The sequence below is a fragment of the Cannabis sativa genome, chromosome 3, assembly GCF_029168945.1.
Source record: "Cannabis sativa cultivar Pink pepper isolate KNU-18-1 chromosome 3, ASM2916894v1, whole genome shotgun sequence".
Classification (NCBI taxonomy): domain Eukaryota; kingdom Viridiplantae; phylum Streptophyta; class Magnoliopsida; order Rosales; family Cannabaceae; genus Cannabis; species Cannabis sativa.
This window is the reverse complement of record NC_083603.1, coordinates 71,784,937-71,803,694: the sequence shown is the minus strand read 5'-3', so window position 1 is coordinate 71,803,694 and position 18,758 is coordinate 71,784,937. Positions and strand designations below refer to the sequence as shown.

General features: G+C 34.4%; 2 protein-coding genes and 1 long non-coding RNA gene across 3 annotated transcripts; 2 read left to right on the top strand and 1 right to left on the bottom strand.

Annotated features, from left to right (window-relative positions):
- The first annotated feature begins 2,191 nt into the window (after positions 1–2,191).
- LOC115722073 (protein ALP1-like) lies at positions 2,192–5,362 on the top strand. The gene is made up of 3 exons (XM_061112795.1): positions 2,192–4,484; positions 4,578–4,809; positions 4,884–5,362. The coding sequence occupies exons 1-3, from the start codon at positions 3,960–3,962 to the stop codon at positions 5,360–5,362; spliced, it is 1,236 nt and encodes a 411-aa protein (XP_060968778.1). The 5' UTR covers positions 2,192–3,959.
- On the top strand, positions 2,791–3,704 carry LOC115718021 (L10-interacting MYB domain-containing protein-like). Its single transcript, XM_061112797.1, has 2 exons — positions 2,791–3,042; positions 3,126–3,704. Exons 1-2 carry the CDS (start codon positions 2,791–2,793, stop codon positions 3,702–3,704), a joined length of 831 nt encoding a protein of 276 aa, XP_060968780.1.
- A 4,941-nt stretch (positions 5,363–10,303) lies between the features above and the next one.
- LOC133035850 (uncharacterized) lies at positions 10,304–11,747 on the bottom strand. Its single transcript, XR_009686968.1, has 2 exons — positions 11,282–11,747; positions 10,304–10,946 (listed from the first exon to the last, which is right to left on the bottom strand). It is a non-coding gene; the product is annotated as an uncharacterized LOC133035850 (long non-coding RNA).
- Between the last annotated feature and the right edge of the window lie 7,011 nt (positions 11,748–18,758).

Here is an 18,758-nt window from a genome sequence, read left to right as displayed (position 1 = left end):
TGGATTGCAGCGTATTGATCAGTTGTGAGCTGGACCACTCCTTCGGACACGACCGCCGGGGTGACAGGGGGAAAGTGCATGGTTGCTGGTGGTGTGGACGTGCCTCCGACTTGAGGACCAGTCGTCTCTGGAAATAGGTTGAGTGGTCTGATGTTGCTCCTCCCTACCCCGCCGTTGATGACGTCTACAGGTGGCACTCCGGTTCCAGGCAATGGTACGCTCATCGTTCCAATGTTGATGGATTCATTGTTAGCTCCGTTAGCGTGATTTCCAGCCATGTTGAGTGATGTTCTTTGAATGTGAATAGAATCTTACAGTCGAATTCCCACAGACGGCGCCAAATGTTGTTACTGATATTTCGCAACACCAAAAAGTACAATTTAACTGGAAAAAGAGAGAATTATTTGAGAGATGACAAATGCGAGTATTCGACCTAGAATGGCGAGTACTCGAATTAGGAATGCGAGAGTAAACAACAAAGCTGGAAAAATAGATGAGACGGTGAATTATAGTGGTTCAGTCAGATTTCGTTCTGCTTAGTCCACTGTAGCAAGGGATTCGTAGGTCCATTTTCACGGTGGATCACCCCTTTATATACAAAGCAGGTGCCCAATCGGTTACAAGAGGATCACATTTATTGTTAATCCATTATTTACACATTGAATTGCAATGACTAAACTCAAACAACGTTAACATTAATAAATGTATGACAGTTACTGAATTCATCAACGTATGCGTCTTTCGCATCTGCGAGTTGACCGTTCATGTTCCGTCTGTTGAGCTCGTAGGATCGCACATACGTTTGGAACGTCTGCGTCCTTAAGTAATCGCCTGTTGTAGACGTCGCATGTTGAAGCTGGTAACTTCTGGACATGCGAACTTATATTGGTCAGATTAGAAATTTGTTGGGTCGCTGGGACCAAATCTGCCTCATAGAGCATCGGTCTCCATACTCGTCGCGGAGGTATAGAGGGGGACACTCGCACATGTTCTGACATATGCGAGTTGGGTCTACCCTGCATGATGAGGATTATGGTTATGCGGTGTGACTTAGGTCGCACCCGCAATATCTCGCTGGTTTTATCCTGGGCGAGGTCTAAACTTCGAGAAGTCTCTCACGGACATTTCAGCTTTCATTGGGAATCTGAATACACGTGTCCTTTTAAGGAGGAATCTGGTCTCGAGTTTCTAGGTGAGAGAAATCTCACTATAACAGCTATAATTTTTAAAAAGTGTTTTTAAAAAGTGGATTAAAAAAAACAAAAACTCAGAGAACATCCAAAACCTGTTCTCAAACTCAGAGATCTCTTTCAGTATCAATGGCTCCTCTCAATCAGGTATTTTCTTCTTCTTCTTCTTCTTCTTCTTCTTCTTCTTCTTCTTCTTCTTCTTCTTCTTCTTCTTTCCCCTAAAAGCTACAGGTCTTCTTTTCTATTCTGCCTTAAAAACTAATTACAGGTCTTCTTCTTTTTTTCCCTAAAATCAATCTTATGCATATTGTTCAATGTGGTTATTTATAACTCTTATCGATTTATGAATTGGTCTTTCAAATTTTTTGATTTACTTTAATTAGGTTTAAATTTGAAATGGGATTAGTCTGGATCTGAACTCTAAAGAGAAGACAAGTTGATCAACAAGGTTAGTTCAATATGTGGTTTGACCTAGATTTCTCATTTTCTGTATTTGATTTACTTTTTTATTTGTTCTCTTTATTTTCTAAAATTGCTGGATATGAATTTTCGGTTGATTGTTTGCCATTGAGTTAAAATCTGTATCGAATTCATGAAGTGGATTGCCTATTTGAAAATTCAACATATATTTCCCAATTTATAATTAAACAAAAATAATAGTCTTACTATCAACCTTATTACTCATCGTCTGGAGAGTCCAAATCCAGCAGGAGAGTCCAAATGGAAATGGCACTAAACCAAGTGTGGTGTGGTGTGGTCTTATTTAATAATAGAATGACAAACCCAATAATCTGCTTTGGCTATGGCTATGGTTATGGCTAGTGACTCACAAAGCATATATACATACATGTATTTTACTTTTTACTTTTCTGCATTTGTATAATAAAATATCTAAAATCTAGTATTAAGCTGAAATCCAAAAGCATAAGACATGTGCACTTCAATTGTTTTTTTTTTTTTATTATTTATGGAATTTTGAGTGCAATTGATATTAGTCTGAAGTTCAATAGTAGAATGACTAGTGAAATAAGAGGTTAATATAGAACAGTATAATGTATGTATTTTATGGGATATAGTACATTGGATTTGGTAGCTTGAATGAATGAGTGGACATTGTGGTACCCAAGAATCCTATATCCCTCTTTCACCATCTCAATGCTCTTCTCTTATTTAAATATAATTGCCAGTTTTCCATGTTCATCAGGGGTTTTGCAAATTAAAAAAAAAACATAAGAATCACTTCAAAAGCATTTAGTGTTATGTATCAAGTATTTAGTGTTGTGTCACTGTGATACTGTATTAGAAGTTGATTGTGTGTTTATTGATTTTAATATTATGAAAGTGAATGTTCTATAGTATTAGGAAATCTCTTTATAATTTTCTGAAATCACAACATTACTTGAAGTTGAGTTGGTAAATGAAGTGATTATCTCTAGAATTTTAGTAGATATGAGATGATAATGGTATACGTATAACTTGAATTTTAGACTTACATAAATACTGGAATATTGCTAGATTTGAAATGAGTATGACAACTGAGAATATAGATGATGATACATGCTTGTGGGGACCAACTATAGAGAAAATATTTATTGATATCATGGTTGATGAAGTGAATAAGGGAAATATGACAAGTGGTCAGTTTAGCTCAAAGACATGGGCAAGAATTCTTGAGGATTTGCAAAGTAAAAGTAAGCGAAAGTATGTAATGAAACAAGTTAAGCAAAAGTTTCATAGGTTACGCATCAGGTATCGTGAGTTTTCTGAATTGTCGAAACAAACTGGATTTGGATGGAGTCGTGAAAAAGATACTGTGACTGCTCCTGAAGAAGTATGGCAAAATTATATAAGGGTAAGAACTAATTAAGTTTATAATTTAAAAGAGTTAGTCCTTAATCAAATAAAGTGATAAGTTAGTTCCTTTTCTTTGTTTAGGCACATCCAAGGGCGGCACAATATCAAAAGAAAGGATGTGATCATTTTAGATTGTTTGAACTAATTTTTAGTAAATCAACTGTGACTGGTTTACACCATCGTTCTGCTGCTTCAGGTCCACCCAATACTGATGATGAAAGGGAGATGGAAAATGATTTAGATCATGTAGACATACAAGATATTGATGATAATGATAGTGCTAGTTGTATAGGCTCTCGTCTTGTTGATGATATTTTTAAACGTTCAGCAAAAAATTCAGCAACAACAAGTGTAGAGCGAGTGAAAAGACAAAGATCACAACAAATGAGTGATGCGATTGTTGCATGGACTGAGGTAGCTAAAGTAAGAGCTGAGGCTACTTTAGCTAAAGCCGAAAAATACAAGAGTAAAAGTGAAGTAGGAGGAAGTCAAAAAGATGAATTTTCTCTCACAAAATACATGCAGATCCTTGAAGGAATTGAAGGAGTTGATGATGATATTTACATGAAAGCTGTCGAGAAGTTCAAAGATTCGGATTGGAGAGAGATTTTTATTAATATGTCTACTGCTAGAAAGAGGGCTTGGCTAGATAGGCTTTGATATTATTATAGTTTGTTATGCTAAGATGATTATTGATACTTATTTCTTTTTTATATATATATATTATTATAGTTTGTTATGCTATGATGATGTTAATTGGTACCTATTTCTCTTTTTGAACACCGGATGACTTTGTTATTAATTTCAAACATTATATGTCTTTTTTATATATCTTTTTGCTTATGTTTTTATATGTCTTTTATATATATCTTTTTGCTTAGGTTTTTTTCCTAAGTTAATTTTTTGCATGCTAATATGATTTTCAGGACTAAGAACAATCAAATGGATGATTCTAGTTCTAGTTTATCTTCTACAGATAGCGATTTCGATGACTTTTCAGATTTTTTGATGCTATACCTTCTAAGTGATTATAATGAGAAGTTTATTGAGAAAATCCCTCAACGAACATCTGTTTTAAGTGGAGAGGATTTTGTGAAACAATTATTAGGTGGTCATGAGAGAACATGTTACGAATTGTTGCGAATGGATAAGAATGTATTTGTTGAGCTTTGTACTTGTTTAAAACAAAAGGAATACATTAAGGACACCCGAGAGGTTAAAGTTGAAAAGTCAGTTGCTATTTTTCTTATGATTGTTGGTCAAAATATGAGAATGAGACTTATAGCAGATCGATTTCAACATTCGCTTGAAACCATTGATAGGCATTTTCGTCTAACATTGAAGGCAATATGTAAATTAGGACAAGATATCATTCGTCCAACTCAGTCTCCATTACCTTCTCGTATTGTCAATTCCTCGAAATACTATCCATGGTTTCAGGTATTTAACTACATCTAGTGTAAGATAAATAATACTTTCACACATTATTAGTGTATTTTTTTTATTAACTTTTATTTACTTTTTTTTAATCAGAATTGTATAGGTGCAATTGATGGAACACATGTGAGTGCATGTGTCCCTGCAGATAAGCAAGTCAGTTACAGAGGTCGAAAAAATGTAGTAACACAAAATGTTTTATGTGCTTGTAACTTCGACATGTTCTTTACTTTTGTATTTGCTGGTTGGGAAGGCACTGCAAATGATTCCAGGGTGTTTATAGATGCAATTACAACACCTGAATATAAGTTTCCACTGCCTAAAGAAGGTATTTGTAACCAAAATTAAATTAATATTTTATTATTTAGTGATGGTGCTTATAGAAAATGAATTCTTTTGTAGGTGAATATTATGTTTTGGATTCTAGATTTCCATGTACAAAAGGTTTTCTCCCACCATATCGTGGTGAAAGATACCATTTGCAAGAATACAATAGTGGACGTAATGGACCGCGTGGCATGAAAGAACTATTCAATTATAGACATTCTTCACCTAGAAATGTCATTGAACGGTGCTTTGGTGTGCTAAAAGCTCGTTTTCCGATATTAAAGATGATGTCACCTTACAAATTGAGTCGACAAACTTTAATAGTAATTGCTTGTTGTACACTTCATAATTTTATTCGACAATGCACCCAATATGATCATATGTTTAGAGAATGGGAAGAAAAAGAACTTGAGAGTGAAGACAACATAGAAGGATGTGAAACCAGTGTGTCAAGATATGAAGTTAATTTGTCTGATGAATCTGCTACGGCAATGGCACGTGTTCGAGATCGTATTGCTCAAACTATGTGGGGGACTTATAATAATAGAAATTAGTCAATTATATTTTAATGTTTGATGATACATTCAAGATTAAATTTATTTTTATAAGGATATATTGTAGACTAATGGTTATTTTATATCTATTTTAGATTAAAAAATTCTTTAAGAATTTTATAATTATATTTTTAAGTATTATAATATTATATTTACTTATTATTTAAAATTATTTTTTTTTAAATAAATTATATATTAATATGTTATTGAATTAAATTAAAATTTGTAATGTTTATGTTTTTTTTGAAAAAAAAAACAGTACAACACTAAAAAAGAAAAAAAAATAACAGTAATCTTTTTTTTTTGTTTATATATTTTTTTTTAAAAAAGTAATTTTTAAAAACATATTGTTTTTACTATCCAAACATGTTTTCAGTTTTTGTTGTTTAAAAACTTTTTTAAAAAATATTAGCCAAACACCATTTGGTTTTTAAAATGACAAAAAACTGTTTTCTGTTCTCACTTTTGAAAACTGTTTTTGAAAACTAAAAACTGAAAAACACAGCCAAACAGAGGCTTAGAATCCTAGACTATTAGGTGAATAGTAATCCTAAGATGACGATAGATTAAAGTGAAACCTAATTTAGCGGCCGTCTAAACAAGATTAAAACAATAATCATAACATTAAACATAGAAGAATAGAAGCAATTTGATATAATGGAAACTAAAAATTAACATTCAATAATAAAATTAAGAATTCATGTTTCGGGTTTTGAAATAACCCTTAACTAAAAGAAAACTACTCAGAACTCACTACAAGAAAAATCTTTTTCAATGACTAAATTTTTAGTCATTAAAACTCATTAATTAGTCACCCAAAATTTTTTACGACTAATTATTTTTAGTCGCCATTTAGTCACTGAAAGTCGGTCGTAGAAAACATTTGGTGACTAAAATATTTTGTCACAAATAGTGTTATTTTTTATGACCAAAATTTAGTCACAAAATATATTAAATTTAGTCACAATAAATTTGATATATTGGTCATTTCAATTTCATTGTACACTTTTAACAACCAAAAAACTATGCTTCAGTAACTAAAATTTAGTCATGAAAGAATAAATATTTGGTGACCAAATATTTTATTTGGCAATAATAAATAAATAATTATATAAATTAATTATTTAATGACAAATATTTAATTTTAAAAACTAATTTATAAAATTTATTTTAATTTTTAATTTGGAGTTTACATTCATTTAAATTATAAATAAAAACAAATAATTCAATATATATTTAAATAATATTAAAGGCATTTATTCAGTACATAAAAATTACAATTACAATGTAATTCTTGCCTATCTTGAAATATACCAAATCTAAACCAGAAACTACTTAAGAAAACTCCATGAATCAAAGGTGTAAACCAAACTACACAAAAAATAAAAAACAAAGAAAACTAGCAACTAAAAAAAAAAAAAAGAATGAGAAGCCCCTAATCTAGCTCCAACTCGGAAGTTGGAAGCGCACGCCCCTCAAACTCTTCGAAGATTATCTAAAAGGCATGATCTCAGTTGTGTGATGCTAGTAGAGCTTGAATTGTCCTTTGGGAACCAGATTGAAAGATGATCTCTAAGCACATCAACCATATTATATCTCTATTGTCAAAGTCTCTGAAGTTTGAAAAGATATATATCTCTGTCAATAAATGTTTACAAAGTATAATGTCTCTCACTTGTGCTAAGAAAATCAAACATTTTATGATATAATATGCCCAAAAAAATTGAAGTAGAAATACAATATGCCCCAAAAAAATTTCAAGTTTCTGACATAATCATTAAAGCACTCATAATATAAAGGTTCAATGAAACAATACTACCACAACTGATCACCTCGAGGGAAGGTGTTGAAGAGCCCTTCCACCAAGAACATATCATAATTTTCAATTGTCACTACAAATAAAAACAAGTAATAATTGTATGGCTATTAATGAGCAAAATCAAAATATATCTACTAATTCTTTTGAAATTCAAAACTACGTCTAAGAACATGTCACAATAAAATAAAGAAAAAATAAATACTTACTGAATGGGGATAACCTACTCAAGACAAAAGGACTATCCAAAAGACAAAACACTAGACAACAACTAGACCAAATATAAGAATCAGCAGCAAAACATAAAATGTCACTATAATTTATTTATCGAAATTTCACTCTGCATTGTCTTGCAGCAGAAAGGGATCCACAACAGCAAGAGGAATTAAACATAAATTACACAACATATATACTATTAACATAATCTCACCTGAAAGAAAAACGATATGTTGCCTATCTCCTTGTGTATATACTAGTTAATTTGTTCCACATGAAATCCTTGACATAAAATTGAAAGCCAAATCATATGCTACTTTGTAATATTGGCGGAACACCAGTTTAATTTTTCTTCTGTAGTGATATAATAAGTTAGTTTTCAAATCCATAACAACTACAATAAAGGGTCAATAAACAAATAAATAAATAAATACAACAATGATTATTATGGATCTCTGAAAAATATTCTTGAAATGTTGATCCATATAATGCTGTTAAATTCACAACATTATAATTGTTTTGCTACTAAAAGAGTGCCTGTTTAGAAAGTGAGAACATTTTTAATAAAAAAAAATTACATCTCTCAAACAAGCAATGCAGTTAATAACATAATCTATAAAATTATTAATCTTGATATTATATCTTCTTCAGAGAATTATATATACATCTTTCGACATGGAAGGGAATAGCAAACACCAGTACTGTCAATCTGTTTACGATTTAATAGCCAAATATATGGCTTTATTTCTATATATTATGCATAAACTATTGTTCCCCTAAAGTCTTCGCAAAAGTAACTATCTAGCACAAATTATCCTATTAATATAAGATTATAGCTTCGAATTTGTAGAGAAAAGCTACAAAACACATGTTTAACAAACTAAATCACATATCAGATAAGAAGATATATATATAAATAACGCATAAATATATACTCTTCTGTGTATGGATATGTCTTCTACAGTCATGACTTTCATATATAATACTAATAATAAACAATTATTATTGTTATATATATATATAAAAAAGAAGAACAAGTGTACTATACTGATTGAAGTATATGTTGTAATAAGTACTGAATCATCAATCTGTAAAAGTAGATAATAAAATGACATAACGATATATATTATACATATAGCAAATTAAAATTGGGAATAATTTCGTCATTAAATATAAAAAACTAAATAAATTATATTTTTTCAGACAAACAGAGGTCTCCCACAACACTTTTCAGGTAAAATTGAAAATGTCCTAGATATATCTATTTCAAAACAAAACTGGTCATCATGAGATTTTTATCCATAAATAAATCCCTTTTCGTATGCCCCCAAGTCCCATAAAAAAAGTAAAAGAAGAAAAGAGAAAAGAAAACTAGAGGGGAGCATAGGAATTGCCTGAAATTTACATCTGAGGCACAAGCGTGAGCAAAAAAGGAAGGACAAGAAAAAACTATTAATGGAAACAAAATCCAATTATTCATGTCAATTTCCTGCTTTAAATTAAAGAAAACAACCCAAAATCTAAAATAGAGCATTATGTAAATTAGGTTCTCAAGGGTCTCACTTTCCACCCAAGGTTGGGAAGTGCCCAGGATCTTCAATGGATGGAGCAGACACATAGCTGCTCTGGTAGTTTCCAGCGGACCCTCCTCCTCTTGAACCACCACGGCCCCTGCCTCGGCCTCGACCACCTGGAGTGAAGTACCTTTTACAGGTGAGAAATGTAAAAGGAAAAAGAAACTGGAAATATAGAGGGAATAAGGGTTTGAGAGAGTGCTAAAGTAAATAGGGGGAAACTGAAAATATAGAGGGAAAAATTTTGGAGTTTGCCGGGAAGAATAAAAATTTTAGCAATCCTGTTTGCTTTTGGTAATGACTAATTAATGATCCTATGCCATTATTTATTTAATTATTTTTTTGATAAATATAATTAAATAAGCTATCATTTATAACATTTAAAATTTTATTATAAATATTTAAAATAGATATAGTTTTATGAAATTTTTAAAAATAATTATAAATTAAAAAGGTAACTATTTATATATATATAGTAACACTTATAAAATGCCACTAAATTTAATATTTTGTGTCATTTTTACAAATGTCATTATTGATATATTCTAGTAACATTTTTAAAATAATACTACTAAAACTAAATATATATATATAAATATATATATATACAAATTAGTGACATTTTTGATCAAATCTAAATATACTTTTAGTCATATTTTTTTAAAAAAATGCCACCAATTAAAATGTTATCTATTCTCACTAAAGTGATATTTTTGAGCAAATGTCATTAAATTACTATTATTGTAACATTTTTAAAATGTCACTATATCTAGTTATAGTCACATTTTTTTTAAGTGTTACTAAAATCTATTTTTGGTGAATTTAATTAATGTTATTAAATTCTTAGTTTAGATATTGTAGTATATTTTTAAATGTCATTAAATTATTATTTTTGTAATATTTTTTGGCAAATGTCACCTATTTGTAATTTTGGTAGTGAAACCACACCAACACAATTTGAATATACATTAATTCATTATATTATATTAAATTTAAATTGATTTTTACTAAAAAAAATGCTCATCTTTTCAGTAAAAAAACAATTAATGAACATATATATATATACTAGTTTGAAGTTACGTGCCAAGGCACGTAAATATTAGTTTTATTTAGAGTTTAGTTTTTTGTTGTTTTATTTAGATTGCATCTAAATGTATGATCATGCGAATGATTTGTTTTATGAAAGTAATATGTGTGCTATCATATTTGGTTAGTAAAATATAATTAGGTATATTTAAGTCATAACAAAATAATACTTATTATTTACTTATAGAGAATTTAGAGGAACAAGATATAAGTTTTGCAAAATTTAAAACAAACATTATGTAACTAAAATTAAAGAAAATGTTCGATCTTAAAATAGAAGGAAAAATTATTAAAAAAGTGTTAATAAATGGAATGTTATTTGAAAAACTAAAAAAAGTATAGTGAAACTTCTTCCTACTCTTCCATTGGTTCAGCTGCTTGAATGGTGTATTAATTGTACTTTGAACTCATAGTAAAATGCTTATCTTCTGCACTAATTCCCTTATCTTCATTCTTTCTTTTCCATTCGAGTAATACTTTATTACTTGCCTCGTTGTATTTTTTACAGAAAGAGATTCCCTTCTATGAAAGCACCCGGTGCCAATATAGCAAGGCCCTCCATTAGAGTCAAATCCTCGAAGATCAACCTTGGGATCATCATATACATGCATTGGTTTGGTCTTATGAAATCAAATTAATGAAAAGGGTGCTCAAAATCTCTGGCTATGGGCAAATTTACCTTCATTATAAGTCTCAAGGAACCACTGTAAATATCATTCTCTATGAGGTTCTCAAATGCCTGTGGAAACTGAATATATGCAATCTCATGACCCTTTTCTTTATCCAAAAAGAAGCACATTGCATCTCTCACTGATTCTGAGTAGTTCGAATACATGTCACAATCCACGTTGAGAATTATCGGAGCATTGCTGATTTGGGCCGATAGTCTTATCTAGTAGGACACAGAAAGATTAGCTTTTAAGTCTAATGTTTCGCGGACTGTCATCTCACCATAGTGAAGATCATGCTTACTAATATAAGAAGAGATTCCACTAAAGAACCTACTATGTAGAAATAAATAAATATCAAGATGCATATATTGTACATAACAGCAAATTACAAAATTCAATTTATTAATAAGTCCTAAAATAGACATAATTCCACTAAAGAAGCTACTATGTAGAAGTGTAAAAAAAAAAAAAAAAATCGAAACAGATAGAAGAAGATATTAATTGTCAACACACTATTACAACAGTTCTTCACTTTGAAACCATAATACCTAATTACCTTGTTTGATAGACCCTGTTTTTCTTTGTCATTATACTTGCTATTATATTGATGATCTGGAGTATACCATGAATCACAACCATTTTCGAAAATCTTGGGATTCCTGCCTAAGCTCGAAGTTCTCCAATTTAGAGTGTCGCCCTGCGAGAAGTCTCTTGTGTGTCTCACCCATGGAAATGCCTCTCTTGCAGACCCTTCATATTCTTCACTGCATAAATAACAGATAATATTTTCATGTTAGATAATTGATTATAGTTATATACATGTAAGAATACTAACATGAAGTGAAATAACTGAACCAATGACAATACAATGTAAGACAATTCAGAGAAACAAATTTTGGTTATTTCCTAGAAATGCAAACAGAAAGTTTTGGCAAATAATTTCATCATCTAAATAAAATCATGAAGCAAATCTAGGCAGGTGCAATGATATTTTCTTATAAAGAACTGTTATGCTTAACTACAAGAATCAACATATATACTGTGGTGCATCTCCCTTTCATCTTGCTTGTTGTACCACGAACCCCAGAAAAAAGGGAAAAAAAGAATAAATGAATAGATAAAAATCAACTTGAGCAATAACACTGTTTCAAAGTAATTCATCAGCCTCTTACTAACTTTTTACTTTAAACATCACACTTAAATTAAAATGAAGTGTGCACGCATGCACAATGAATGTAATCAATTTATGACTTTGCATTCATTCCAAAAGTTTCCATCACACAGTTAGAAAGAAGGGATCCCAAAAAGAGAACCACTAATCTAAAAAAGCAATTTCTGTTGTCTGTTGAAAAAGCATTAATTTTGTTCTGTACTGGTATTGAAGGTTGATTGAGGTACACAAAAGACCTAAAACAAGTGATAACAGTAAGCGAATCAAATTAATATTAATTTGTGCAAGAAAAGCTAAAGTGAACCATGCAATAAGAAGCATTCCAATCCAAGGTCTTTGGTTAGTGCATTAAATAGAAAGACAATAACATACATTAAAAAGAAAACAAAAACAAAGATCACAGGGGTGTATTCATTGTTCAAATAAAAAAAAGATCACTCGTTATGTAAACACAAATCTGTGAAAGAACATATAGCAAAAATGGTTGTGCATGTAGAATGAAAAGCAGCAGCATATCATATGAACAAACAAGCGAACGAATAATTCTCATTCACTGCAACTATTGGATGTCTTGCAAGTTCTTCCTTCAATCCGGCAGTTACCCATACCCATGTTATCTTCTCTTGGCTCGCAAGCACCGGATGAAAATCTCTTGCATCCTATCAATAGTACTCATACTTGGCAATTTGTCAAAACCCGGGGGCTCCTCCAAACTTGACATCTTGGAGCGAAGATGAATTATTTGAAACAAACAAATAAAAGCAAATAATTAAGTTTATTGATAGTTGTTCAAAGATGGGCTAAAATTTCAAGTACTAAGATGCATTCTTTGAAATGAAGTATAGACTACAATATTAAGGAAAATTTAGTCAAGTCGATAGTAGCACTTGATGACAGAAGGACAAACATAAAAGGGAAAAGGTGATAGATAATTCAAGCACACAATACAAACAATATAAAAATTTCTTTAAGAAATAAATGAAACAACAACAACAATAATCATGCATGCCCCCATGACACGAAAAAGTTATTAATTTTTCAAAAACAAAAAATACATTTTATTGATTACTTACTTCCACATGTAAAATATAACACCCTCATTATCATGAATACATGTTCAAGTTAAATGCCCCGAGAGGCTACTATGCACTTTGTGCTTCTTATTCTACTTATCCATCATTACTACAGCTCTGTCACCTTAACTAAATGCCTTAATTTGCATCAAAATCTAATGTATGGATCAAAATTAGCAAATATTTTAAGCTCAATTTAAGCCAAATTAGAAAATTTTTGAAATGTGAAGCAACCAGTTTATGCCATCTAACAAGACAACATTTTTCAATTTCTCAACCCAAATCCATATGTATATGTATATATATATATATAAATATTTATATGAATAAAATTCTTCTAATCCCAAATCCAAAAAGACATAAATATTGAAAATGTAATCAAATCCATGACAAAAAATCCATATTTTTATCAAATTGTCACCAAATTAAACATACCATATAGGAATCAAACCAAATTTGATGATCAAATCCAATAAAGGAACAATTTTTCATTTTTTACGATTATCATTTTCGTCATAATTAAGATAAGAGTGCATACCTTGAATGAAATAATCAGAAGAAGGCCAACCCCTAACAGTGGTGGTGGACATAGATTCCTCCTCAGTCAAAGGATTAGCAAGCTTCTCAACCAGCTGGGTCAGCCCACACTTACGGGATCGCGGGGGAGGGACCCAGTACGATGATCCACGCCTGAAGGGGAGCCAATCGGGAGCGGATCGGCGCACGATAATACGGTGGATGCCGTCTTCGAGCTTGGTGAGAAGGGGATCGGAGGAAGAAGATGAGGAGTCGTTTATGTCGGTGAGATCGTTGTTGGGTTGAGATAATACGGTGGATGCCGTCTTCGAGCTTGGTGAGAAGGGGATCGGAGGAAGAAGATGAGGAGTCGTTTATGTCGGTGAGATCGTTGTTGGGTTGAGAAGGCAAAAGCAAGCAAGCAGCACCACTAACACCAACACCACCCGGACCTGCGATTGGAATTTATGTTGTAGGGAGTGTTTAAAGGGTATATCAATTGATGTGGAATGGGTAAAAGATGTTTGGGATTGGGATTGGGATTGAGAGTGAGATTATGGCTTAGCTTTAGGCCATTTGAAAAGAATCATGTGAAGAAGGGGATAGTTAACGAACGTTTAAAAAAAGTAGTGGACGGTTCTTTTGGCGTTAAATTTAACAGAATATTCTTTTATTTGTAAAGTATATTCTGTTAAACCAAGAATTGCCGTTAGATAGGCACTTTTAATATATAAAGATATATATATACGTTTGTTAATTAGCTTATATATTATTTGCTCTTTTATAGCTCATTAGCATTGTATTTTTTAGCAGTTAAAATATTTGTAGTGACATAAGATACATTAAACATATTAATTTAGTTTTATATTTTATCGTGACTAAATAATTAGTTGGTATATATAAATCATTAATAATAAATGTAAGTATAAATTTTTTAGGACTAATATTTTAGTCATTGAAACTCTTTAACATTTACCGACCAAATATTTTGTCACAAATTGAGGATTTTTAGTGACTAAATAATTTTAGTCACCAAAATTTAGTGCTCCCGCCACAACTATTAATTTGGCACCAAAGTATCAGTGACTAAGTACAAATTTAGTCACTAAAAATAGCAAACAGTGACTAAAAATTAGTCGTTGATTCTTTTGGTTCAATTTAAATATTATTTTATGACTAAATATGTCTGCGACTAAATATTAGTCGTAAAAGCTAACTATTAGTGACTAAGTTGATTTAGTCACATTTAGTCGCTGAAAACCCATTTTCTTGTAGTGACTAGACATTAATAAAAATCATAATATTTAATTTGTAGTTTTTTTTTTTGGATTCTCCTCTCCATTTGTAGTCTAAGAGGTCTTATTTATAGTAATGGGAAAATTAGTTGAATCCTATTAGAATTAGGATTCTATTTATAGTGGATAGATAAATCCTCTTAGAGTTAGGATTCCATTTATAATAGGATTAGGAAATATCTCGGATAAAGATAACTCATCTTTTAAACAAAAGATAAAAAATCGCAACTGTTATAGTGAGATTTCTCTCACCTAGAAACTCGAGACAAAGACTCCTATTTAAAGGACACGTATATTCAGATTTCCAATGGAAGCTGAAATGTCCATGAGAGGCTCCTTGAAGTTTGATCCTCGCTAGGATAGAGCTGGCGAGATCTTGCGAGTACGACCAAAGTCGGATCGCGTCATTCGCGTTATGCAGGAGGAGAGAATGGATCCAACTCGCATGTGTCGGGACATATGCGAGTATCCTCTCTATACTTCTGCAAATAGAGATCAACTCTCTATGGTGCGATTTGGTCCCAACGACCCAATAGCCTTGATAAACCGCTATAGACTCGCATGTCTAGGTTCTATCAGCTCGTTATGCGAGGTCTACAAGAGGCGATTGCTTAAGGACTCGGACAGTCCAAACGTAATGGTAACCTTGCGAGCTCAACAAACGGAACATGAACAGTCAACTCGCAGATGCAGAAGACGCATACGTTGATGGACTTAGTAATTGTCACTCATTTATTAATGTTAACGTTGTTTGGGTTTAATTATTCCAATTCAATATGTAAATAATGGATTAAGAATGAATGTGATCCTTATGTAACCGATTGGACACCTACTTTGTATATAAAGGGGTGATCCACCATGAAATGGCACCTACGGATCCTTGGCTACAGTGGACTAAGCAGATCACAATCTGACTGAACCACTATAATTCTTTGTCTTATTGATATTTTCCAGCTTTGTTGATTGTTCTCGCATTCCCAGTCGCGTACTCGCCATTCTAGGTCGAATACTCGCACTTGTCGTTTCTCTGAAAATTCTCTTTTTATATTAATTAAATAATATATTTTGGTGTTGCGAAATTCACTCGACAACATTTGGCGCCGTCTGTGGGAATCGACTAAAGATTTCATTCATTTCAAAGAACACTAATCATCATGGCTGGAAATCACACTAACGGAGCTAACAACGGGTCTATCAATATTGGAATGATGAGTGTACCGTTGTCTGGAGCTGGAGTGCCACCTGTGGACGTCATCAACGACAGAGTAGGGAGGAGCAATATCAGACCTCTCAACCTATTCCCAGAAACGATTGGCCCTCAAGTCGGGGACACGTCCACGCCACCAGCAACCATGCATTTTCCCCCCGTCACTCCGGTGGTGGTATCCGAGGGAATGGTCCAGCTCACCAGTGATCAATATGCTGCGATTCAGGATCAACTGCGGGCACTACAAGCCGAAGTAGATGGACAGAGTCGAGCTCGACGCCCTCCTCGAGTTCCCGCCATTCGCAATGATAACCCTCAGTTAACAACTTCTAGACGTCATACTAACCGTGTACGCAGGGAACGAAGAACTAACCCTGAAGCTCTGGACCTGAACCATCCAATGTCAAGGGATCAATCCGCAAGGTTTCCAAACCAGAGCGTACAAATCGACGAAGATCCTGAGCGTCGTAATCCTCGCAGTCGACCATTGAAAGACAACGACGCAGAATCAGCCTCTTCGTCGTTGCATGGTCGCACTTCGAGCAGGTATACAAGGTCCGGCTCTGTACAGACACAACAGGGAGGACGTTATCAGGTACACCGAGGTGATCTACGTGATCATCTCAACGCAGTTTTCAGGGCACGCTCTCGCGGCCCACATAATACCGAGACACTCCGTGATCCCCATGCGGGCGATCAGGGTGTCAACGCAGATAATAACCCGCCTATCGCGCCGATCGCGACCACTGGGGTTAATATCCCAGCAAGCCTTGCCACAGTAGTTGCGAGCCCCGCAGTTGCAGCAACTCCAGCTCCTGCGACAGGAGGAATCGACCAAAGCATGCTTCTGCAGGCTTTGAAAATGCTCGAGCAGCAGCGTAAGCCTATATACAAGCTACATGGCACCTCGCCTTTTACTACAGAGGTGCGGCAGGCTCAACTTCCAAAAGGGTTTCGTCTATCCGAATCCCTCAAATATAAAGGTACTTCTAACTCGATAGACTATTTAGAAAAATTTAATACTATAATGGAAGTAGACCAGGTACCACAACTCGCAAAGTGCCGCATTCTTGCGGCAACACTCGAGGAAAATGCTCATGATTGGTTCACCCAATTACCCGAGGCATCAATATCGACGTGGGAAACCTTCGTCGACCTATTCCTCACGCATTTCCAGGCTACAATGACGTATAGGCCACCTTATACGACCTTGGCCAACATCAAACAAGAACCTGGTGAGTCTTTACAAGACTATTTCAAACGTTTTAACGTAGAAGTAACAAAGGTCGAGAAGGCCCCCGAGTCTTCGCTTGTTTGCATGTTGATAACAGGTATCTTGCCGAGGACCGACTTTTGGAAGGAACTACAAGCTCGAAGGCCCGAGTCCTTAGTAGAGTTCTTCGCCATGGCCGAACCTCACAAAAGAATTGAGAATTCTCTAGCGGAGTTAGAGAAGGGGAAGGACAAGCGCCGGTCACCCATACCGCGGTCACGATCTCGCAGTACGCGAGGGAAGAACTCCAGGGGCCGAAGCCCGAGGAGACGCAGCCCGAGAAGACAGCGAAGTCCGAAGCTGGCCAAGTCTCCTCCAAAGAAGGAGTCCTCGCCAAAAAGGAAGGGTGGACCTCGCTTCGTCAATTATACTGAACTCGCAGTCCCTCGAGACCATATCTACGCGATTGAAGAAAGAAACGGAGTCTTCAAGAAGCCGCCCCCCATCAGGGGGAATCGCGACCGGGGGGATCCTAAAAAATTCTGTAAGTACCACAAGGACATTGGTCACACTACTCTAGAATGTTGGGTCTTGCAGGATGAAATAGAGGAGCTGATCCGGAGAGGGAAATTCGACAAGTATAAAAGGAGCGAGGAAAGTCATCCCCAAGCGGATGACAAAGGAGAAAACCAGAATGAGAGTGGCTCCAGAACACCTCGCAATATCCTGACTATAATCGGAGGACCACACATCGCAGGCGACTCTCGCAAATCACAAGAACGGTATGCCAGAGAAGCCAAGGAGAAGCCGCTTACCAGTGTGAATAATCTTGGTGAACGGCCCGAGAAGCTCTTTAAGAAAGAATGCGACGACATCATCTTTATGGAAAGTGATGCGAGATGGGTCCATCACCCGCATTCTGATGCACTGGTGATAGTCGCCAATATTGGTGGGGACAATCTCCATCGCATACTGGTTGACAATGGGAGTTCAGTGAATCTGCTGAATTTTCAAGCCTTCAAACAAATGGGGTTGCAAGAGAAGGATTTGCGACCTATGACATCGAGCATTTATGGCTTTTCGGGAGATGTCATAGCAATAAAAGGAATGATCAAGCTCCCAATCACTTTGGGAACTGCCCCAGTGACAGCCAAGTCAATGGCAGACTTCGCAGTAATCGACCAATACTCAGCGTATAACGCCGTAATTGGTCGACCAATCCTGAAGGAGATGAAGATCATAACCTCGATCTATCATCTGACGATGAAGTTCCCTACTCCTGCTGGAGTAGGTTCGGTGCGGGGAGTCCAATCTGACTCACGAGAATGTTATAACGCAGCCGTTAAACTCGCAGAAAAAAGGACGGTAAATGTTATCTACCTTTTGGAAGCACCACCTCCTCGCCAGGAGATCCTCAGGATCGAGGAGGTGCCGCACATAGACGAACCAGACTTGGATTCGAGAACCCTCGATCACACCGCCACAGCCCAAGCCGCGGAAGACACAATCGAGGTACCTATAGATCCTGTAGATAATAACAAGGTTTTAAAAATTGGTT

Bases quoted from the DNA above. Each gene is read 5' to 3' on its own strand.
- LOC115718021 (XM_061112797.1), top strand. From the start codon at position 2,791: ATGGTTGATGAAGTGAATAAGGGAAATATGACAAGTGGTCAGTTTAGC. The intron at 3,043-3,125 runs GTAAGAACTAAT...TTCTTTGTTTAG, and splicing joins TATGGCAAAATTATATAAGG to GCACATCCAAGGGCGGCACA.
- LOC115722073 (XM_061112795.1), top strand. From the start codon at position 3,960: ATGATTTTCAGGACTAAGAACAATCAAATGGATGATTCTAGTTCTAGT. The intron at 4,485-4,577 runs GTATTTAACTAC...TTTTTTAATCAG, and splicing joins AATACTATCCATGGTTTCAG to AATTGTATAGGTGCAATTGA. The intron at 4,810-4,883 runs GTATTTGTAACC...ATTCTTTTGTAG, and splicing joins GTTTCCACTGCCTAAAGAAG to GTGAATATTATGTTTTGGAT.